The following is a 24,031-nucleotide window of genomic DNA, read 5'->3' on the forward strand; positions in this document are numbered from 1 at the left end:
AAAAAGAAGCAGTCAGCGTTCGCGCCACCATTGGCCGCTCTACGTTCCGATCCGTGAAAATGCGAGCTTTCCACACCTTAAGATTGGTGTTTTCTATTGAAAAGTGCGTTGTGTGCACTCATTGTCCGGCTTTCTAGTCTTAAAGTCACCGTTCGTACAGTCGTTGGCTGGTCTACAAGCCAATCTTTGGAAAGTCATGCTTACATTTCAATTGATGTTTCTAATTTCAGTCTATCTGCAAGGTGCAACATTGTATAGTCATTGGCTGTTTTTTTAAGTGTATGTTTGTGTAGTCATTGGCCGGTCTACAAGCCAATCTTTCTAAATTGACAGATTTCAAAACTGTTGTGTAGTATATTATTCCCATTTTGACTTTTATGTTCCTTCATTGTCTGACCAAACTGTGATTGGCTATCACAGTTAGTGCAGTTATTGGCCAGTCTACATTAAAATCAACCATGATTCTATGCCCGTCTACAAATGATTAAAAAAAGAACATTTGTATTAGTATAATCTAGAGAATTTTTATACCTTAATATTAACATTTTTGGTTTGACTCATTTTTTTTCTGTACAGTGCAACTGCAATGTCATTGGCCAGCCATCTAGTCATTACTTACAGTTATTGGCCGTTCTACACTAATGCTAATTCCCTTTAAAAAAATAAAATAAATAAAATGTACCACATTTTATATATATATATATATATATATATATATATATATATATATATATATATATATATATATATATATATATATATATATATATACACACACACACACACATATATATCCATCCATCCATAATTCCATCCATCCATTTTCTTGACCGCTTATTCCTCACAATGGTCGCGGGGGGTGCTGGCGCCTATCTCAGCTGGCTTTGGGCAGTAGGTAAGGTACACCCTGGACTGGTTGCCAGCTAATCGCAGGGCACACGGAGACAAACAACCATCCACACTCACAAGCACACCTAGGGACAATTCAGAGCGCCCAATCAACCTGCCATGCATGTCTTTGGAATGTGGGAGGAGACCGGAGTACCCGGAGAAGACCCACGTGGGCACGGGGAGAACATTCAAACTCCACCCAGGAAGGCCGGAGCCTGGACTCGAACCGGAGTCCTCAGAACTGGGAGGCGGACGTGCTAACCACTCGGCCGCCCTATCGATATATATCTATATCTATCTATCATATATATATATATATATATATATATATATATATATATATATATATATATATATATATATATATATATATATATATATATATATATATATATATATATATATATACACACACACATATATATATATATACACACTTCCTGCATTGTGTGACTGTACAGTCATTGGCTATCTTGCTAGTTACCGTTTATACAGTCATCTGCCAGCCTAAATGTCAGTCCTTTTCAAATGATGTCATAGACACTGAAATATGGAGGACCAAAACTGCCAAAATTCTAAATAAATAAAAGACTAAATAAATAAATAAATGACTAAAAATTAAAATAAAAACGGATATTGAAAAAAATATAATTTGAAAATTATATATAAAGTGAATATGAATGGAAATAAAAACAACAACAAAAATACCTAAGTACATTTGTATTTAATTTTTGAATGATATTTTTTTATAACCGTAGTCATGTATTTATTTATTTATTTATTTAGTTAGTTGGTCTTTTATTTAATTTGAATTTTGGCAGTTTAGGTCCTCCATACTGAAATAGAGAGTGTGGGAAATTATATATTTTTTTTATATCCGTTTTTATTTTTACTTTTAGTCATTTATTTATTTAGTCTTTTATTTCATTTGAATTTTGGCATTTTAGGTCCTCCCTACTGAAACAGAGTGTGTGGGAAAAAAGAAAAAAAAACAACTGTGCCGGTTGGAGTGAAGAAGGCACGACTGCATGCCAACCAGGAAGAGGAAGAGGAGGGTGGCGATGATGAAGAAGGGGGAAGAGTGTGTGGGCTTTGAGACGGCGGCAAGCAGATTGACAGCCCCTCTCACGCCGTCCGTCATTTCCATGTGAAAGGCGAAAGCAGCGCGTGCATGTCAATGAACTTTTCCCGCCGTCTCGCTTCGCCAGTCAAGCAGGAAATGAGAGCCGAGAGCTCACAGCACATTACGCATTCAGGTCATTCACTCATTTCTCTCTCGCGGGATTAATAAAAGGCTATTAATTATCTTGTCATTTCTATAAATACGAGCATTGACGGCCATCAAGTACAGATTTGTTTGTGGGTTTTGTGGTCGCTAAGTTGATGGCTGCAATGCTTGTTAATTGATTATTTTGACATGTACAGTTGACATGAGCGTGAGCGGAAAGGAGGACAATTTGAAATTGGAATGTGCCTCAAAAAGAAATTTTGTGACATGCAGTATATATATTATCATAAGTGTAATAACACATGTGTAATAAAAAAAATATTACTTGAAGTAATGCACATGTAATAAAGTAATAACATATTGCTATTTTACACATTTATAGCTTGTGTAATTTTCATGTAAAATACATGAAAAAAACAACAACTATAATGTAGTAGTAGTAAGGCCTTCTTCAGTCTGAATCAACCATGGTAACTGCGCCCTAGGCGTTCTAGTGTAATAACATGTAATAACATATCTCAACTCAACTCAACTGTATGCAATAGTGCACATATAGTAGTTGTCATTTTTGTGTGTAAAATAATACACTATCCATGTCAAAACATATAAATAACTTTATATGTATTAGGCATACTAATTTATGTGTAATAGATGACATATGTACTATACATGTGGTAGGGCTGTACAATTAATCGAAATTCAATTAAAATTTCAAATATTACACTACAATTACAAAATCATCAGAATCGTAAAAAAATTAATACTCATTTTTCAGTTGTTTACATTTGCACTTTTTTTTTTTTTAAATGTTAAAATAACTAATTTAATAAATTTTGTTTACCCAAAAGGAACTTGTATAATTATGGTTTCAAATAGTTTTATTTGTCTTACTATTTTTTTTATTTATTATTATTATTATTATTTTTTTTTTTACACTTGAACATTTTCTTGCTTTGTGCCAAAAAAAAAAAATTGTCGTACTGCACAGTGCACATGCTGCGCTCAAATTTCAACTTTTTGCCAACATACATTAATTAATTAATTAATTAATTAATTAATTAATTAATATAACTTCTGTTCCAAAAGGAACTTACATAATTATAGTGTTTCTATTTTTTTTTAAGTTTTAATATTTTGAATGCTTAAACATTTTCTTGTTTCGTACCAAAAAAAAAATTGTTTGAATAATCGTGATTTTTATTTTTTTCCATAATCTAATATATAAATACACATGAAATAACGTATGCATACAACCATGCACATGTAATAACACAAAGTAGGTGTAATAACCGAGGTATAACGACGCATACCTGAGTGCTATGGGCTGCAGCGCCTGCGAGGCAAGTCTCTCGAACATGCGCTGCAGCGGCGGGTGCAGTGGGTGGTCCTCGTCGCCCAGCGCCTGGCTGCATCGATGCAGCAGGCGCTGGTGCAGCGACGCCTCGCACAGGACCTGCTGGTTCCGCTCGCTGTTCACCAGCGTCTGAAGGATGTTGGCCACCGCCAACTGGAGGTCCAACGCGTGCTGCAATGACAAATCGTCGGGTATGGACTCAATACGGTCACAAGGTTGCACATTCAATGACGCAGCAAATTCACGACTACGTAGAAACACATTTCCGACACTTTAGTTGTTGTTTGGTATATACTAGGGATGTAACGATAACGGCAATGTCGTGATATTGCGATATTAAAACTGCCACAATATATCGTCGTCGTCATGTCACAATATTTAAAGAAGCACATCTGTTCAAAAAGTCAGGTTGGTTTCCATTTGTGCAGTTCTAGCACCCTCTGGTGGCTAGTTTTTTAGTGCAGTTTAATTTTCACAAGGCATGTTTGGGCCCTTCTATGTTTAAAATCCACGCCAATGGCATTGTCGTTATGTACAAAAGCACAATATTGTGTTTGTTTGTTTTTTGTTTTTTTTTAGTATGAGTTCACTGATTTTTTTTTACAATATTGTGACCTTTTGTATCGCCAACCTCCCCACAATATTGTGATAATTATCGTATTGTGACCTTCATATCGTGATAATATTGTATTGTGATGTTTGGCTATCGTTACATTCCTAGTATATACTCTAGAGCAGGGGTCAGGAACCTATGGCTCGCGAGCCAGATGTGGCTCTTTTGACGGCTGCATCTGGCTCACAGACAAATCTTTAATTATTAAACAAAAATGTTTCGTTAGACTCCTTTTGTCGAATTTGTCGGCTGCATTGACGTCACTCCCGGCGTGACTCGACAACACACACAGACTTACACATGAATGGAGTGTCAGTCAATGCACTACCACATGAAACATTGACAATCCATTCATATGAAAGTCAGTGCCGGAAGTGACGTCATGCAGCCGACAAATTCGGCCTTCACTGTCCAAAATAGCGGCCGATGTGCGTATGTGTGTGAGATCGGGAAGTAAACTTCCCTCGTTTTAATCGCGTAACGTTTGTCGGCTAATTTTAGAAACCATTTTGAGAAGAAAAAAAAGCCGAGGAGTATCGTACGACAGCAAGTAGAGTTGGCGAGCCAACACAAGTGGGCAGAAATGAAAAAACTTCAACCCGCAGACCAGCTGATTGTCAAAACTTGGAACGCGCTTCCCGTCACATACCACACACTGCAGCGTGTGAGTATTGCTGTACCGACAATGTTTGGCTCTACGTACACATGTGAGCAGTCTTTCTCACATCTAAAGAACATTAAGACCAACATATGATCACGTTTAATGGATGGAAGTCTCAACACCTGCATGGAGCTTTACCTCACCAAGTATCAACCAGACTACAAAGCCATCAGCAAAACCATGCAGCACCAGAAGTCCCATTAATGGTAAGAAATACTCATCATTGATTAGCAACAGCATAACAATGTTATTAAAATAATTCAGAGACTTATTGTACTTTAAAAGTGTTGAAATTACATAAAATCCACACATTACTTGTGCTTTTAGTTTTAAACATATTGTACGGCTCTCACGGAATTACATTTAAAAATATGTGGTGTTCATGGCTCTCTCAGCCAAAAAGGTTCCCGACCCCTGCTCTAGAGCAATAAGCCTTTGGCAGCCCATCTAATCGGTATGAAAAAAACTATCAGTTTCCAGGTATTTGACAGCCCATCAAGACGGCAAACGAGTCGAGTATGAATGAATTACGAGCACTCCAACAAAGTTTACATGAAAACGGTCATCAAGTATTACTTTATTCCAGTTGACTTTTGTTGCAAACTATGTGTGAGCCTGTTGAGGTGGCAAACTAGCCGGGTATTAAGTTAGTGGAGTTAGGAGTGTGACGATATATCTGAATAAATCGTGATATTTTGTCTCCAGATAAGTTTATCGATACGCCTACGCAAGTATCGCGATAATTATAGTTAATATACAGCCATTATAATGGCTCCATTGTTCATGACTTATTGAGCAATTACTTGGCGGCCCACTAGGGGAAGCGCCTCATAAGAGTGGCGGGGAAATGGACGCAAGTCTTCAGGTGAAGAAGACTTATGACCTTACTTTTACTTGTGGAAGACATTTATCTGTCCAGCAACTGACTCCGTTTTGCATACGTTTCTATGGAAAATGTGGAATATATCGTCAATTTTAAAGTTTTAAAATATATTCTATGTTTTGACTTTTTGAAGCACACAATTTCTGAGGAACGTTAATATTGATTTAATTGGATTTAACAATTAAGTCATTTGATTTATTTATTTACTTTTGCAATGTTGTTACACAAAAAAATTGTCAGTTTATAAAATGAAACAATTGACTATGTAACTTACTGACATGTTGAATGACAAGAGTGTTCAAGAAATACAAATTTGTCATCTCTGTTAATTAACAAGACATTTGTATTTGTTAAAAAAAAAAAAACGGACTTCCGGTGACGCCATGTTCCAAGCAGCTGCTTGAAGATCGCGCTCCGTCCATACTCGATATATTTCCTAACTAAAACCACAGTACTCGACGATTTTTTTTTCCCCTTTCTCTTTTTTTTCGAGATGGCAACATCCCTAAGAGGCAAAGGATCGCAAAAACAGGATCAAAATAAAGATAAAGGCGACAACTTGAGACAGCTAACTTTGAAACAGGCCTCGGGCGGTCCCGCAGCTACAGAAGATAGCATGCATAACTCCGAGTCTAAAATACTGGCTGAGCTCGAGAAGTTGAGGAAGGACAACCAAGAGGGCCATATGCAAAATCAACTCTCCCTGACAAGGCTGGAAACATCTTTTAAGGGACTGAGAGAAGATGTGACAAAATTGGAGAACAGAGTCGCGGAGGCGGAGGGCCGCATTGGTGCTAACGAGGACACCGCTAAACGACATGAGCAGGCCCTCCGCCATTTGCTACACAGAGAGATGGAATTGACGGCGCGTTGCGAGGATATGCAGAATAGACTGCGGCGAAACAACATGAGGTTCTATCGCGTGCCAGAAGGGAGCGAGGGAAGAGACGTTAAGCTCTTCGTACAGGAGTTGCTTAAATCCGCAATCCAACTTTCCCCGGAGCTCGACATAGCCATTGAGAGGGCACACAGAGCTCTCTCCGGCAAGCCCAAAGATCCCAAAGCTGCCCCGCGCTCACTGATTGTTAGATTCTTGGATTACTCTGTCAAGGAAACCATACTACGGAAAGCATGGGAGCAGAGGTCAGTAATGTACAACGGAATTCAGATTTACTTGGATCACGATTTTTCACCCGAGTTACAGAAGAGGAGAATGCTCGCGCGTGACGTCGTAAAGCAACTAAAAGTCAAGAATATCAGGGCGAAATGTGTTTTCCCTGCACAGTTGAAAATGTTCCTTGATGATGGTGAAAAAACCTACCCGACGTTATCGGATGCGCTCCCGGTGCTTAAGGAGATGTGCGTACAGGTAGGTGCGAGTGGATGAGAGGGAGCGGATGGAAAATGAGCTGTTCCGGGAAGGTTGGAGCACCGCAGGAGCAAGACAGACATCGAGGAGAGGCCGCACAACTTTTTCCTACGCAGGGATTAAATCATTCTTCGACACAAAGGAGTAATTTCCCCCTCTCCTTTACATCTTTTTGCCCCCCTCCCCTTTTTTTTTTCTTTCTTTCTCTCTCTCTATCCTTTCTCTTCTCCAACACTAACAATTTTAAATATTGGCGCGCCAATGTATCTCTTCTAAATAAAAACGAAATTAAACAAGAATTGCAAAGAGGCCTAATGGAGTATATTCAAGTAAACAATAATGATGAGGTATCCCCGACAATATTATGGGAGGCAACCAAGTGTGTTTTGAGAGGTAACATTATTGCAATCTGCTCTAGATTAAAGAGAGAACGACTTGCTGAAATAACGCAGTTAGAAGACGAAATCCGTAAATTAGAGCGAGATTATCAGATAATGCAAAAAGATGACACACTTACCATGTTAAAGGAGAATAGACAGAAATTAAATGACCTATTAACCTATAAAGCTGAAGGGCAGCTTCGATTTTTGAACCAAAAATATTACGAATTTAGCAACAGGGCCAGTCGGCTCTTGGCATTTCAGCTGCGTAAAGCACAATCGAGCAGAACAGTACATAAGATCAGATGCCCAAATTCTGGCGATATGATGCTTCAGCCCGACGACATTGCAAATGCATTTGCTGCTTATTACCAGGATTTGTATAAGGCGGAAAGTTACCCAGATAAGAAAGAAAAAACAAGGAATTTCTTTAATTTGATTGAAATTGATAAACTGACTGAGGAGGAGGCGGAGCAGATAACAGGCCCGATTACACAAGAGGAGATCAAAAAAAGTATTTTGAAACTTAAAAGTAACAAAACCCCTGGAGTGGATGGCATTCCAGGAGAAATATATAAAGCTTTTGAAAAGGAATTGACACCACTTTTACATAAGGTGTATAATTATGTACTATCGGCAGGTGAAGCTCCTCAGTCATGGTCTGAAGCGATTATTTGTGTTATTCATAAAGAAGGAAAGGATCCAACCCTTTGTACATCTTATCGCCCTATCAGTCTCCTATGTGTCGATATGAAAATACTTACCTCCATCATTGCTGATAGAATTCAGTGTCATATCCAGAAATTGGTAAAAGCTGATCAAACAGGTTTTATAACAGGCAGACATGGAGCAGATAATGTTAGAAGGGCCCTAAATCTTCAATTAGTAGCACAGGAAAGGAATACCCCATCATTGTTTTTAAGTCTGGATGCTGAGAAGGCATTCGATCGGGTTGATTGGGACTTTCTGCTACAGACATTACAATATATGGGTTTCAATGATACGTTTATTACATGGGTCCAAATGTTTTATAAAAATCCCAGGTCACACGTGAGAGTCAACGGACACTGCTCTGATTTTTTTCCACTAGGACGTGGGACTAGACAGGGTGAAGTCCTCTCGCCGTTATTATTTGCTCTTAGCATCGAGCCCCTTGCTGAGTTAATCCGATCAAATCCACTCATACAGGGAATAAGAGATAAAAAAGATGCCTGTCATAAATTGTGCCTTTTTGCTGATGATATTTTGCTATTTTTGGAGAACCCCCTCACTTCCGTGCCAGCCTTGCTTAATAGTCTGGATCAGTACAGTATGGTATCAGGTTATAAAATTAACACAAATAAATCAGAAGCATTGATGCTTGTGGGTAACTGGCCACCACAATTAGACAGCCTTGTTTCTTTTAGGCAATCAAAACAGGGATTTAAATATCTGGGTGTAAATCTTACTCCCAAGACAACACAGTTGTTTTCATCGAATTATGACAAACTTTTCAAGGAAATTAAAAATGACTTGAGTAAATGGGATATACTTCCACTGTCCCTTCTGGGTAGGATTGAATGCATCAGAATGAATGTTCTTCCAAGGTTACTCTTTTGTTTCAAAACCTCCCGATTTTTATACCCCAGTCTGCATTTAGCTTATTAGACAAATTAATATCAAGATTTATCTGGCAGAACAGGAGACCAAGAATCCGTCTTAAAATCTTGATGCTGGGTAAAGAGTACGGTGGGCTGGGACTTCCCAACATCAAACTGTATTATTGGGCTGCCCAAATAAAAGCAATGGCGGCCTGGATCATACGGAATCCGGAGTCACACTGGGTTTCATTGGAGGAGCATTCATTACCAGGTATTTCCCTTTCAACTCTTCCCTTTCTCAATCTGCAGTGCCAGAAACGAATTGTAATCAAGAATGTATGGGTTAAACATACATTGAATGTCTGGAAACAGGTACAGAAACAAATAAAGGGGGTGGTAGCTCTTTCGCGGGCCATGCCCATAAGGGGGAATTTGAGTTTTTACCATCAATAATGGACAGTGGCTTTGATGGATGGGCTGAAAATAACCTCAGAACTTTGAGTCAATTATTTGAGGGAAACATGATTAAAAGCTTTGCACAATTATGTAGCAAATTTAATCTAATGTCAAGGGATCATTATCGGTATCTACAAATTAGGAATTATTTAATGACACATCAGGATTGGGTATATATTAGAAGGGAACCAACTCATATAGAAAAGCATTTCAGTCAATTGATAGAGAATGGAAGTGTAATGAAAAAACAAGTGTCTTTCATGTATAAGAAATTACTGATGGATATATCAGATAACACTCAACACATAAAACAACAGTGGGAATTCGAATTGAATGTGACCTTGGATGATGATACTTGGGAAGATGTCTGTTCTGGTTGTCATAAGGGTGTAGGGAGTCAAACGTGGAAGGAATTTGACTGGAAAGCTAAAATAAGATTCTTTAGAACTCCATTAAAGTGCTCCGTGTATAAGCGTGGGGTTAGTGACAAATGTTGGAGGAATTGTGGTCTTGTGGGGGATCAGACTCACAATTTTTGGGACTGTCCCATCATACAAGGTTTCTGGACTGTAGTAAGTGAAAAATTGAAAATATTCTTAAAGTGACACTCCCCCTGGACCCTTTGATTTATTTGTTGGATATATTCTTGGATAATTTGTCTCATGACCAGAAGTATTTGCTTCATCTCCTCCTAATGACTGCAAGAAAGATGATAACCATCAACTGGCTGAAACCTGAACCACCCACAGTTGCACAATGGTTAAAAAAAATCAAACAGTTGTACTCAATGGAACAATTGACAGCACAACTTCAGATGAGGGTTCCTATTTTTGAAAGAAGATGGGGACCAATCCTGGACACTGTTAGATAGGGTATTGATACCCTGGGTATGTGGAGGAAATTTTTGTTGTTGTTTATCATATTATTTGTATTTCCATGATACCAATTGTATGTAAAGGCCCTATCTCAGGACAATTATTGTTATTGTTATGTTGTTGTCGGTTTTGACAATAAAAGTTAAAAAAAAAAAAAAAAAAAAAAAAAAAAAAAAAAAAAACAACAACAACAACAACAACAACAAAAAAACACTAAAGTACTCACTGTGAAGAAGACACCAGTTTTAATATTGTGTTTCAGTGATGGTACAAAAAGAAACTATTGTCTCATTGCAAAAAAACATCAGTTGATGTCTTGAGTAGTTTTATCGTAGATTATCGTGGATTTATTAGCTGACCAATATATCGATAATCACGGTATCGCCATATTGCAGAGATAATAGTTATCGTGAGCCTTGTATCGCATATCGTATAGTATCGTGAGGTACCCAGAGATTCCCACCCCTAATTGGTATGCAGCAATCCTTTTCACAGCCCATTTGGGTGGCAAACCTTACATGAAAATAGTTATCCCATATATCACTCACGTCCTGTTGAGTTTGTTTTCAAGTTATTTGACAGGCCTGTTTAAGGCACTTAACTCGTAGGGCCAAATCAATTGGCAACACTTTACAAGACGTTTAGAGCAATATTCTCGGCGAAATGCAGCGCACTCACCTCAGGCTGGCTTTCGGAGAAGACGGAGGGCAGCAGGTCCACCATGGCCAGCACGGCGCCCGGGTGGATGACTACCATGTCGCCCCCCGAGGACGAGGAGGGCGGGGCCGAATGGACGGGGTTGGAGGCGTGCAGCTTCAGCTCTGTCAGAAGCTTGACCGGCGTTGGGGCGCCCGACGAACCGTGGTAGCCGTGCCTGCCAACAAGCGGCAAAGTCGGTGAAAACGGGTCGGTATGAAATATTTTGTTGTTTTACATAATGATTAAACCAGGCCGTCTAGGCGGCAAACTCATAAACCATCATTTCCAAGAAACATTGTTATTTTACTGGGAAAATTGTCTCTTTTTGATTCTGTTGATTTCAAGCTACTTGGCTACTTGGCTCAGAATTCTGACTTTAATCTCATAATTATGACTCGTGAGAATTCTGAGAATAAAGTCAGAATTCTCACTTTAGAGTCAGACTTGCTTTAAGCGCTTGCCTTAAGTCAGACTTTAAAGTGAGAATTCTGACTTCATTCTCACTTTTAAGTCAGAATTCCGAGAATAAAATCAGAATTCTCACTTTAAAGTCTGAATTTAAATTGAGAATTGTGACTTTATTCTCATTTTAAAGTTAGAATTATGAGATTAAAGTCAGAATTATGACTTTAATCTCAGACTTTATTTATTCTAACTTTATTGACAGGCCTGTTTAGGCACCTCACTAGTAGGGCAGAATCAATTGGCAACACTTAAGAGACGTTTACAGCACTTTAAAATCAGACTTCTGACTTTAACCTCCGAATTCTGATTTTAAAGTGAGAATTTTGACTTTTTTTTGTGAGAATTCTGAGAATAGAGTCATAATTTTCATTTTAAAGTCTGACTTTTTAGTGAGAATTCTGACTTTATTAGTGCTACTATTATTCTCAATTTAAGTGAGAATTCTGAGAATAAAGTCAGAATTCTCAATTTAAAGTCAGAATTCTGAGAATAAAGTGAGAATCCTGCCAGTTTTTTTTCTTCTCTCCTTATTGGCCCTAATCCTCTTCCATAGAGTTCATTACTAACACTTGTAGGAGTTTTTTTTTTTTTTCTCCTCTCCTTCAAAATGTTGAGTTTGGTTTCAAGCTATGGACCCCTTCATGGCCTACGTCACGATGGCGTCACGGTGTTTACTGGAGGCAAAATCAACCGCTGGAGGCAACGAAGTGCAGCTAGAAGTAAACAAAGCTGGTTGTCTGTTCATTCTATTCTATTTTTATCAGTTTACTCACATATTAACTCAAATGGCCGTTTTCCGCATCCTTTCCGACATGAACTTTCTGTGAAAATATGCTGACCGGTGTTAGAACCACACGTCACTGAGGTATTTTTGCCTCCCGCTAAGCCCCGCCCTTTAAATTGCATCACATTGTTTACAAACTTGAAGGGGTTTATTGGACAGCCTGTTTAGGCTAAAAAACGAGCGGAGACTAAATTCATTACGCATTAAATTGGTCATCAATCATCCTGTTTTTACTTTGGTTTTAAGTTCTTCGACCAGCCTCTTTTGGCGGCAAATTTGTTGGATCTGAATAAATTACCAAAATTCATTCCTCACTCTCTTCCTATTTTACATTAATTTCTAGCTGTATGACATCCTGCTTAAGCAGCAGTAGTCGGGTCTGAACCAAATATTCACATTGACAATATAGTTTTACTTGAGAGTGGTCATTAAATATCTCGCTTATTGGCTTCAACGTCTTTGAACAGCCCATCTAGGCAGAAAAGTGGTCACGTTTGAAATTAATTACCAACATTTGACATATTTTTTTTTACTTAAGTAGACATCACACGTGACTCTTCTTCTTGGTTTTAAGCACTTCGTGTTGAGGCGGTGAACTAGTCGGGTCTGAATTGGGTTAGGGTTAGGGGCGCAAACCTCGCGGCTGAGGGTGCGAAAAAGGGGTGAAAAAGAAAAGACATGGGAAAAAAAAGCAGGAGAGAGAGAGAGAGAGAGAGAAGCGGCTACCTCTTGCGGGTGAGAGCGGGCGTGCCCCAGGGTGAGGGCAGCGTGGTCTCGTGAGTCAGGCACGGGGGAACCTGCTCGGCGCGACTTGAACACGCAACGACACGCAGGGGAAGACGGACAGACGGGTTAATTCAAAGAGAAGAAGAGGAAGAGGAAAAGTTAGTAGCGTACAAGAGAAAGCCGACGACGACGAAGACGCACGTGCCGGCTATGTACCTGTCAAAGGAGTCCGTGGCCATCTTGTACATGTAGATGAAGAGCTTGGCACAGTGTCTGAGGGTGGGACACACGCTGTCGCCACCGGGGGCAGACTCCTCCTCCAGAAGCCTCTGGAAGGGCTCAGAGTTGGACGGGAAGACGGCGGTAGGGCCCAGCTTCTTTGTGTCGGAGAAACAGCCCAGCAGCCTGGTTGGTGAAGGGCACACGTTCAGATTATTCTTCCCCCCACAAAAGCCACCATGCTCGTAGGGTTAATTTCATCAACAAAAACTAAAACAAAAATAAGTGAACGGTTAAAAAATAAATAAATAAATTGTTGTCAAATTTACCTGTTTGATATTTATTAAACAAAAAGGAGAGAAGACATTCAGTTCAAAACTCGCGAGGAGAGTAACTGACTGATACAATTCACTAACTGCACTCTGAAAAAAAATCCCCTCCTCACCCTCTCCTTTTATTTGTTTTTCACGCCCCTAGTTACATAGGTGTTGTGTTCTTGTGCTTCTTGAGTCATCTTCTGTTAAGATAACATAGGTAGACGAAAATGATACGTTTTTGTAAAATCTTGTCTGCTCAGCTGTCACGGTGACACTATCATGTGACACTCAGTGACACACCCCCTTTCAAATCTGCAGCTAGCTAGTGCAACATGCACAAACACATGGGACAGACAGGAGTTAAAAAAGTTTTTTTTTTTTTTTTTTTTAAGTAAATAGTAGTTATAACATTAATCCAACGGCTATAACGTTCCAACAATTATTATAATTCAACCGCTAACTAATGCTGGCTAACATACTAGCTCATAGAATGGAGTCATAGTGAAGTTGTTTTTCATCAAAAAGATCAGAGAAAATTTAATGTGAAATAGTTTCAGATCCGAAATGTTCAACATAAACTGCTGAAAAAATTACAGGGGTTAAATGATTGTCCTGACTAAAACGCCAACAGTTTTTGTTGATTAAAACCAGACGAACAAAATGACGTTTTCTTGGACTAAAATAAAAACCAAAATGCTAGGTTTAGAGTCGACTAAAAATGGACTAAATAAAAACTGGATGAGGTTGACTAACTATGGTATAAACTAACAAGTGAAGATTGAATGTGGACTACAACATAGATTAAATTTTAAAATGGCAGATAAAATTAACACTACATGCTAGTTTTTGCCAGCAAAAAATAAATAAAAATTCATACCTGACGGCGTCGGCCAGCTTTTCGTACTGGATCTCGGTGCGGAAGAAGTGCGAGTTGGCGGGCTCGTATCGCATGGCGGCGGTGAGCGTGCAGAAGACGGTGTGCAGCAGCTCGAATACTTGGTTCTGGTTCTGGTGGCTCTGGTGGTGCCAGGCGGGGCGCGGCGCCTGACCCGGCCACAGGGAGCGCTCCATGGCCACCAGCAGCGACGTCACGTACACGAAGCCGCCCACCTTGCGAAAGACCGTCCGCGTGCGGTGGCTCTCGCGCAGCACCGACAGCAGCGCCTGCGGCCGGGAAAAAACAACAACAAAAAACGGCATCTTAGCAAGGCGGTGGGGGAGTGGAAGTAGGGTTTCAATGTTGGGATTTAAGCCAAGGTTGTGGTTTTAAAGTTCGGTTTAAAGTCTAGGTTAGGGTTTCTAAGTAGAGAGTTTGAAGACAGGGTTAGGGTTTTAACGTCGGTTTCAAAATTTAAAGTAGGTTTTCAAACCTAGGTTAGGGTTTAAAGTTGGGTACTTTCAAGCCTGGGTTATGGTTTCAAAGTGTGCTTTCAAACCTGTCAGGGTTTTAAAGTAGTTCCAGTTTCAAAATAAAATTCCAAACCATTATGGTTTTAAGCGTTAAGAGTTTCAAAGTAAGCTTTCGAGCCAAAGTTAGGGTTTCAAAGCAGGGTTTCAAGCCTGGACTATGGTTTCAAAGTGGGGTTTAAAGCATGGGTTAAGGTTTTAAAGTAAGGTTAGGATTTGAAGGTAAGGTGCCAAGCCAGTGTTTTTTATATGTCTGGTTTAGGGTTTTAAAGTAGAGTTTCAAGCCAAGGTTATCATTTTAAAGTCGGGTTTCAAACATAGGTTGGGTTTCAAGCCTGTGTTATGGTTTCAAAGGGTGTTTTCAAGCCTGTCAATGTTTTAAAGTCAAGTTATAGTTTCAAGGTAAGATTCCAATCCAGTGTTAATGTTTTAAACCTGGGTTAGACTTTCAAAGTAAGCTTTCGAGCCAAAGCTAGGGGTTTTAAAGCAGGGGTTCAAGACTGGACTATGGTTTCAAAGTGAGGTTTAAAGCATGGGTTACGGTTTTTAACTCATCCACTCCCAGCCATTTTCACTGAAGCAATCCCCTTTGCTCCCGGCTGTTTTACTGTATTTTAATTTGCAAGACCCACAGAATATTGTGTTCTTTTGTTATAAAAACATGGAACCTACCAAAAGAAAGATTCGAGTCTCTTATTTCATCAGGAAAAAAGTATGTATCTGTTTCCGTTTCGCATTAATTATCAATCATTAGAATATAGCTAAGTTTCATCATTATTCACAAATCTGTTCAGAACTGTGGGGAAATCAGCTTGTTTGCAACATGGCCTGGTTGATCTCTTACACTTTGATCCTACTTGCTGCCCAATTTTGTAATAACTATCATTCTTTCAACCATTCTTTGCAGGTCAGAGGCTGCATCAAATCCTTCTGTATGCTCTAGTATAAAAAAGAACATAAAATGTATAGATATGTTTTGGGGACACTGATAATATTTAAAATAGAACGTATTTATTTGTTTTTGGGAGCGAATGAGTTAAAGTAGGGTGAGGGTTAGGGAGTTACAGTTTCATGGTAGCGTTCCAATCCAAGGTTAGGGTTTCAAGCCGGTTTTCAAAGTAAGTTTTTGAGACAAAGTTAGGGTTTGAAAGCAGGGTTTCAATCCAGGTTTAGGGTGTTCAAGCCTAGACTGGGGTTCCAAAGTTAGGTTTTAAGCCTGTTAAAGTAAGGCTAAGGCTTCAAGGTAGCGTTCCAAGAAAGTTTTAGGGTTTGAAGCCTGGTTTAGGGTCTTAAAGCCAAAGTTTAAAAAAAAAAAAAAAAAAGTTTCAAAATGGTGCTACGTGCGCTCACCCTGAGTATGTCGGTCTTGAGCTGCAGTTCGGCAGACGGCGCAGAGTGCATGAGTCCCAGCAGCGTTCCCATGTCGTCGTCGCCGCTGGGCGACAGCACCAGCTGCTGGATGATGAGCAGCGCGTGCTCGCGACACTGACGGTACTTCACGATGTTGTGCACGCATCGCGCGCCCCCAAACTCCCTGAACAACGCTACATAGCAGGGAAAGATCAACTTGAACCTTTTAACCACATCAACTCACATATCAAATTAAAGGTATTGATGAGAGATTTACAGATCACTAACTATTTTGGTAAATAAACTTGAGTACGATGACATAATAACAAAAAATAATAATTTCTTTTCTTTTAACCACCTCTAAAGCATGGGTGTGCTACCTTTTGAAAAGTGACACCTGGGCCAGATTGGTTAAAAAAAAAAAATTAAAAAGAAAAGAGCAAGATTACCTGCATTGGTGTTCATGGTGTGTGAGCCCTGCAGGAGCACAGTGAGCGTCTCCATGACCAGCCAGGCCAGCTGCTTCTGCTCCTCGGCCACCGTGTTGTTCTTGTACTCGGCTGAACGCAAAAAACAAAAAACAAACAAACAAACAAACAAAAACTATCAAAATTTGCTCTGGTCTCTTAGTTCACTTTGGAACATTTTTTTTTCTCCTGTAGCCAACCCCATGGCGTGGATCCTATATTTCTGAATAATAATCACAGAATGAAAACTACCTACATGTATTTCTCTCTAAAGATGAACAAATATTTTTCACAAGATCACAACTTTGCTCATAAATAACTTTCATACGATGATGAATTTTTCTTGTAAAATTACAATTCTGATTTAAAATTGCAATGATTACATTTATTTCTCAAAATAAATGTTTTTCTCATCAAATTTAAAACCTTTTTACCTCTGAAGATTACACCTTTTTTGTACGATTATAATTTTCTTTGTCATATAGAATCAGACTTTTTTCATTTTGAGACTATGATTTGTTCTTTTATATTTTCTTGTTCTTATTTTTTTATTTTTTAATAAGAGTTTTTGTTGGATTGTGAGATGAGACTGTTTTTTTAATTATAGTTTTTTATTGTGATATTTTTTCAAGTAGGACCTCATTTCCTGTTTTACTTAATCATGCGATTCTCATTTTTTCCCCTCATAAGAATAAAAAAGGTGATGACATTTTTTTACAAGATTTTTTAATCATAAAAAAATTGGCTTTTAGCCACATAAAATTCAGAATTTTTTTCTTGCATGTTTATGTTGTTTATTTCTCATGATTTATTTTTTTTGATCACATTTATGATTAAAGATTCCATTTTTCCCCCCTCACAAAATAAAAAATTTCTACCCAAATGACTGCAACATTTTCCCCATAAGATTCCAACCGCCTATCGAAAATTCACAAATTGTAGCTCCGTGAAATTTTTTTCTCTCTCAATATTGTGAATTTTGCCCTCATATGATCCAGATTATTTCTCTAAAAATGCCTTTGTCGCCCTGGAATAAATCCGAACAAGGGATGCAACTAACGATTATTTTAACAATTGATTACTGTTTTGGTTATTGAGTCTATTAGTTTATTAATCAGATTTCGGAAAATATGTCTTAATTTCCATCCCTTCATGCAAAAACGGGACATTTTTAAAAATTGACGGCAACGAAAATGCACTAATATATTTATTTTTTTATGATTTGGTTACTGGTTTAGGATGTAACATGTCAGAAAATCAGAAAAAATGTGGATAATTGACTATCCAAAATAATGATGGATTAATTTGATAATCAGTGAGTTGCGGATGAATCGTTGCACCACTAATGTGTTCTCACCCTGCTCGTTGTTGTGCTGCTGCTGCTGCTGGGCGGCTGGATCCTTGAGCAGGGCGGCGTACTTGTGCAGCAGGTTGACCAGCACCTCCAGCAGGCCCACCTCGCGCAGCACGTCCCCGAAGACGGGGTCGTGGCGAGCCATCCGTAGGAGGGCGCGCACGGCCGTCACGCTGCAGGCGTGCGAGGCGCTGGCCTTGAGCAGCACGCTGACGCTGAACAGCTCCTTGCACGGCACGTAGTTGAGGCTGAAGACCACGAACTCCAGCAGCTGGAAGTACTTGGCCTGCGCCTCCTCGGGCAGGCGGGCCACGCGCTCGGCGAACTGCGACAGCGTGTGCTGTGACTCCAAGACGAAGTAGTTGGCCGGGTCGGCGGCGTAGATGCTGCCCACCGCGTCCAGCAGCGCACACGCCAGCCTCCCGCTCTTGGCCTGCAGGAAAGCGTTCTGCAGCACCGAGAAGGCCTGGATGTTGCGTACCGTCTGGCCTGCCGCGACAGCATGCGTCACATTCGCATGAAAAACATCACTTTGGATTGAAACATTCATTTGAAAAGAAATTCTCATTATGCTGCCGCCAAAACTTCCGATGTCACAATTTTATTTTATTTTATTGTTTCCACAAATGCATTCCATTGGTCAGTCCACACAGGCAGGTGTTATTCATCTTCAATTCTATTATATTCTATTTCATTCCTTAATGAATTAATTAATTTGTATATTAACTGGTAAAATTTCATAATGTGCTTTAAACATCATTTTGAGACGGTTAAATTCCATCAGTTCATTCAATTTTAGAGTTTTTAGTTGTATAAATAATGGATTAGCATGGTCTCTGTATCTGCAAACGAAACAAATTGCATGTTACTGTAAAAGAAAGATGGAATCGGTGACGGTTTTGGCTGCACACCCCTACACTTCAATGCAATAGGTAATGTATGAAACAATCAATGAAACAATAACAAAGCATTCTTGTTCAATGATTCTTTAGCCTTGTGTAAAAGTGCTAAGTGTTGAAAAATGGGTTGCACCATTGTTGGGGTCTCCTAAAAAGTGACAAATTTCAAGATTCAAAACCTAGCATTGTTTGAAACCTATCACAGATTTTAATTCCTAATTTGAAAACTTAACTTTCGGTTCAAACCCTACATTGAAACCCTAGCCATTGTTTGAGATAATCCCAAACATTTATTTGAAAGCCCAATCCCTAACACAGACTTCAAATTCTAATCTGAACCCTAAATTTAAACCCAGATCCTCATCTTGGCTCTAAACCCCTATTTGAAACCCCAACACTTTTTTCAAACCCTAATCTAAAACCCAAATCCTTGCTCAAACCCCTAATATAAAAGCTTCACAGAGCCTTGAAACCCTCATCTCATTCAACCCCAAAAACGTATCAATACGTTTTTTAATACTTTGTCCTTCACTCCCAAAAACGGAATTATACGTTGTTTTTTTTAATTATGTTGTAAAATGCAGAAGGCTTTGATGCAGCTTCTGACCTGAGGAGGTGTCTTAAAGCATTGGTAGTTATTACAAAAAACGGCCAGCAGGTGGCAGCAGAGTATAAGAGATCAGCCATGGCCATGTTGCAACAAGCTAATTTTCCCACTGTTTTCAACATGTTTGTGAATAATGATGAAAGTATATTCTAATGCTAATTGCTGCAAAACAGAAACAGATACAAATATACTTTTGAAATATACTGATGAAAGAAGAGACTCTTATCTTTCTTTTGGTAGGTTCCATGTTTTTATAGCAGTAGAACACAGTATTCTGTGGGCCTTGCAAAATCCAGTAAAACACCCAAGAGCCAAGGGGCTTGCTTCAGTGAAAATGAAGTTATTTTAAACTTTAACTCAGGCTTGAATTTGAAACCTTAACATGGGCTTCAAATCTTAATAATTCATAATTCATCCACAGCCAGGTAATTCTCGAGCTTAACTTTGCGTTTGGGCTAAGTGCAAGTATGTGTTGGAGAACCCTACCTTTTCCGGAAGGCTGAGGAAGGACAAATCCCGGCAGCAAGAAGGGCGCTCCGGTGGTCAGGCCGGCGGGTTTCAGCTCCGTCACGCCGTAGGTGGTCAGACACGTCACCAGGTTGACCAGATCCTTCAGGGCGTCCCTCGACTCGTCCTCCTTGGCATGCTCCAGCCTGGGAACCCCCCAAAAAATGCGTCTTGAATGCGTCTGACAAGTGTCATAAAACTTTCCTCACTCTGCACCCCTCACTTGACATTTTCGCAGCAAAATAACATCTCCAGTAATGATATTGCATCATCACATTTATTGAGAAAACAAGCATTTACAAATCGGTCCTAAACATGTCAAAAAATAACAAACCAGCAAACTTCCTTGTGTCGAACAGCAGCCATGCTAGATTGAAGATGGCGTCTGCTTTGCCTCACAATACGTTTTCCAAACTGGGACGAAATGCATCCTGGAAACCATGCAGTGCAATCCGTGACCACCAGATCATGAGGACCACCATTTTGTTACTCAGTAAACACCGATACACGTAAATAAAAAAAAATAAAAAAATAAAAAAAGACATTGGATTTAACCAAAAGACATCCGCTTATTCCATGCCGTACCTCAGCATGAGGTTACACAGGAAGTTGTATCCCTGACACATGCGGAAGTCGTCCAGCAGCGTCTGCGACACGTCGCTGGAGTCCTTGAGGAAGCAGGACAGGCCGGCGAACATCTCCACGATCTCCAGCGGCGAAAGATCGTCGGACTGCTGCATGTTTTGCACGCACGTGGACAGGCATTTCTTCTCTGTGGCCACAAGAGGGAGCAATTCATTCAGGGTCGCGGAGGAAACAGGAAGTAATACTCATTATGTACTAATGCTGAGTCAAGACAGAAAAGAAGTCTGCTGGACATTCAGAATGTTTATTACTTGGCGGCAAAAGAGAGAGAAATTATTTGATGTTTAAATCAGACACAAATAGTTTGCTTCCCAAACGGGCAGGAAAGGAAATGATGTAGGAGTGCGAAGGCTGGAAAAGGAGTTTGCAAGTGGAATGGAATTTCCCAACTTGGCAGCAACCTACAAAGTAGGTAGAATTTAGTAACCGATTACTTCTCGATTTATTATTGAACCTCTAATTTTAACACATTATTTTACCAATTTATTATTATCTGCTTTTTCTTTCAAGTTACATCACAGAGGAGACAAAGTTGAGTTTTGAAACAATAAATAATTACATTTATTAAAACACTGGCTCTCAATGACATTTTTATACAGTTTTTTATGTTTTTTTATGCTAGAGCATATAGAAGGCTTTGATGCAGCCTCTGAACTTAAGAGTATGCTTGACGCAATGGTAGTTATTACAAAAACGACCAGCATAGCAGGTGGCAGCAAAGTATAAGAGATCAACCAGGGCCATGTTGCAAAACCCTCTTTTCCCCACTGTTTTAAACAGATTTGTGAATAATGATGAAACATAGCTATATTCTAATTAGGGGTGTAACAAAAACCGATTTGAACCGGAAATCCGATTTTGAGTTTAACGATGCGAGTGCGCCGGCACACGGACGACTGTATCGGTCTAAAAATAGCTTGTGCCGGTCGATGGCCCTATCAAGACGTCATAAATCGGTTTTATGTTGCTGAAATATGAAATCAGGCTGTCTTATAAAACATACAAAACAGTCCAGTTGCTATCGATTCAGTGCCTTAAGAATGAAATGTCCTCCTGGATGAATGAGAATATTATTCACAAGCGAGCTGTTTAATCTGCATTTCCTTGACTCTAAGTCACGCGAAACTTCGCCCGGTAAACGGTGTTTGTGTGTGGGTAGAAAAAAATAAAAAGTCACGCGAGACTTGTCGCAGTTATGTGACGTAAGGTAGCGCTTTTGCTTTCGGTTTTGGGAGGAAAGTGTTGGAAGACGCGGACACAATGTACTCCGGCAAGTTTAATGTCCAAAGTATGGAAGCGTTCTATTTCGTCCCTCCCGACCGCCAGAAGGCGGTGCTTTAAGCACTGAATGTTCCTTTCGCGCATGCGCAGTTCGAGTAATGCATACCAATTTAGTCACCTGTGACCCCTTGGTGACCCTAGAAGGGTATAAGTTCCGGTGTCACCCAAGGTTCGTTTCCTCTTTTCTTCTCGCGTGGCGTATGCATACGACACATTTTCGAAGAGTGTAAGAATTGGGATTTGTATTTATCCTCTTGACCGCGCCGCTTGGAGCCTTGTGACCGGATCGGTCGGAGCTGCGTAGTTCGCCCTCCAAAGGCGGCGGCGACGGTGTTTTTCTTTCCTTCGTTCGTGACCCGACGTGGTCGCGTATTCTAACCTTCCGTGGGGTAAGGTTATTGACTAGTTGTTGTCTACTTTGCCGTCTAATTTCCGCGTCTACTGCGGTGTTTTGAGTTTTTTGTGTGGCTAGCCTCGCGTTAGCGCCCTGGCTACCACGGCTCGTGGTTTACCCTATTTTTTCCTCCGCTGGCTTTGGCAGCGTTAGCGCTTCTCTCGGTTTATTAGCGCCGCTTTCTCCGACGGTGTTGCCGTTTGGTTGTTGCTTTTCTTTTTGTGCCTTTGCTGGTGAGGGCAGCGTCAGCGTCCCCGCTCCCAGCTTACGGCGTCGCGCTTCTCGCTCGATTGTTTGTCTTACTTACTTTTGTGCGTGCCCCGCCTGCGGTGCGCACCTGGCTTCAGCTGTACAGGTGGCGTTCGCGCCCCTTCTCTCAGCTTGTCGCCGCTTTCGCGACTGCTGTCTGCCCCTCCCGCCCGTCGGCCGCTCCGTGTGCGTCTGCTGCGCAGGTGGCGTTCGCGCGCCTTCCCTCAGCTTATCGCTACTGTTAACGACTAACTGTCTTCCCCGGCCCTCCGTCGGCTTCTCGGTGTACGTCTGCTGCGCAGGTGGCGTTCGCGCGCCTTCCCTCAGCTTATCGCTACTATTGACAACTGGCTGTCTGCCCCCGCCCTCCGTCGGCTGCTCGGTGTGGGTCTGCTGTGCAGGTGGCGCTCGCGCCCCCTTCCCTCAGCTTCCCGCTCATCGCTGTTTGGGCCTCTTTGTGTTCACAATGGAGGACTCCCGTTGCTGCGTGGACTGTGGTATCCTCTTTGAGGCCTCCGATGTCCTGGACGATCGCTGCCCGAGGTGTCTTGTTTCTGACCGTGCCGGTGATGGCCGGGCCTGCAGTCCTGGTGTCAGTGACCCCAGTCCACTGGGTCATCTGTCGTCCTCCCAACCGAGGCGCCGGAAACGTCTCGGTGTGTCCTCTGCTGTACATGCCCCCCCCAGGAAAAGGGCGGCGCAGCGACGACTCGCTTCGGAGGTTGGGCACCTTCAGGCTGAACTGGAAGAGGTGAGATCTCTTCTGCAGGACCGTCACCCTCCCACACTTACGGGGGGGCCGGGACCACCTGCCCTGCCCATGCCGCGACCATCCACCCCGCCCATGCCAGTGCTTCCTCCTGAGGAGGACGCCATTTCCTTGGCAGCTTCGGCTTCCTTTTTTCAATACGACGACCGTGACCCGGGGTCTGTGGTTTTGGGACCAAACTCTCCAGCGTCCGCTCAGAGTTCGTCCAGTGAGGCGGGGGATGGTTCTATACGGGCTGTCCTGCGCAATGCCTTGGACCTCCTGCATTTGGAGGTGCCTCCACAGGCTCAATCGGCGTCTGAGAGCGCTTTCTTCCGGCGCAGGCGCCCTTCCTCGGCCTTTTCTGTCCCCGCATCTGAGGACTATCTGCGGGAACTGCATGCTTGCTGGAGGGATCCTGGGGCTCTCTCCCGCCCTTTGGCTGATGGCCGTGATTTAGCATCGATGCACGATGCTGCTAGTGTTGGCTTGGACCGGATGCCTGCTGTGGAGCCAGCTGTCGCCATCCCTCATTGTGTCCCCGGAGGAGACCCTTCGGCCATCTGTGCGATGTCCTCGACCCCAATGTCGTGTGACTGACGACCTTCTCACACGGGCCTATG

General features: G+C 41.1%; 1 protein-coding gene across 5 annotated transcripts in view; it reads right to left on the reverse strand.

Moving 5' to 3' along the window:
* Nucleotides 1-24,031, reverse strand: part of wdfy3 (WD repeat and FYVE domain containing 3) — a 104,071-nt gene that overhangs the window by 47,337 nt on the left and 32,703 nt on the right. For 4 of the 5 annotated variants that reach the window (XM_077521041.1, XM_077521040.1, XM_077521039.1 and 1 more), the window contains exons 7-16: nt 20,677-20,863; nt 20,071-20,237; nt 18,082-18,567; nt 16,707-16,817; nt 16,258-16,451; nt 14,378-14,664; nt 13,181-13,369; nt 12,965-13,048; nt 10,969-11,164; nt 3,430-3,644 (exon numbers count right to left, since the gene is read on the reverse strand). In XM_077521041.1, the coding sequence (XP_077377167.1) occupies nt 3,430-3,644; nt 10,969-11,164; nt 12,965-13,048; nt 13,181-13,369; nt 14,378-14,664; nt 16,258-16,451; nt 16,707-16,817; nt 18,082-18,567; nt 20,071-20,237; nt 20,677-20,863 (2,116 nt within the window). The remainder of the gene's footprint in view (nt 1-3,429; nt 3,645-10,968; nt 11,165-12,964; nt 13,049-13,180; nt 13,370-14,377; nt 14,665-16,257; nt 16,452-16,706; nt 16,818-18,081; nt 18,568-20,070; nt 20,238-20,676; nt 20,864-24,031) is intronic. The other variant, XM_077521042.1, reaches the window with a different exon arrangement.

Source organism: Festucalex cinctus, chromosome 5, assembly GCF_051991245.1.
Source record: "Festucalex cinctus isolate MCC-2025b chromosome 5, RoL_Fcin_1.0, whole genome shotgun sequence".
NCBI classification, from domain to species: domain Eukaryota; kingdom Metazoa; phylum Chordata; class Actinopteri; order Syngnathiformes; family Syngnathidae; genus Festucalex; species Festucalex cinctus.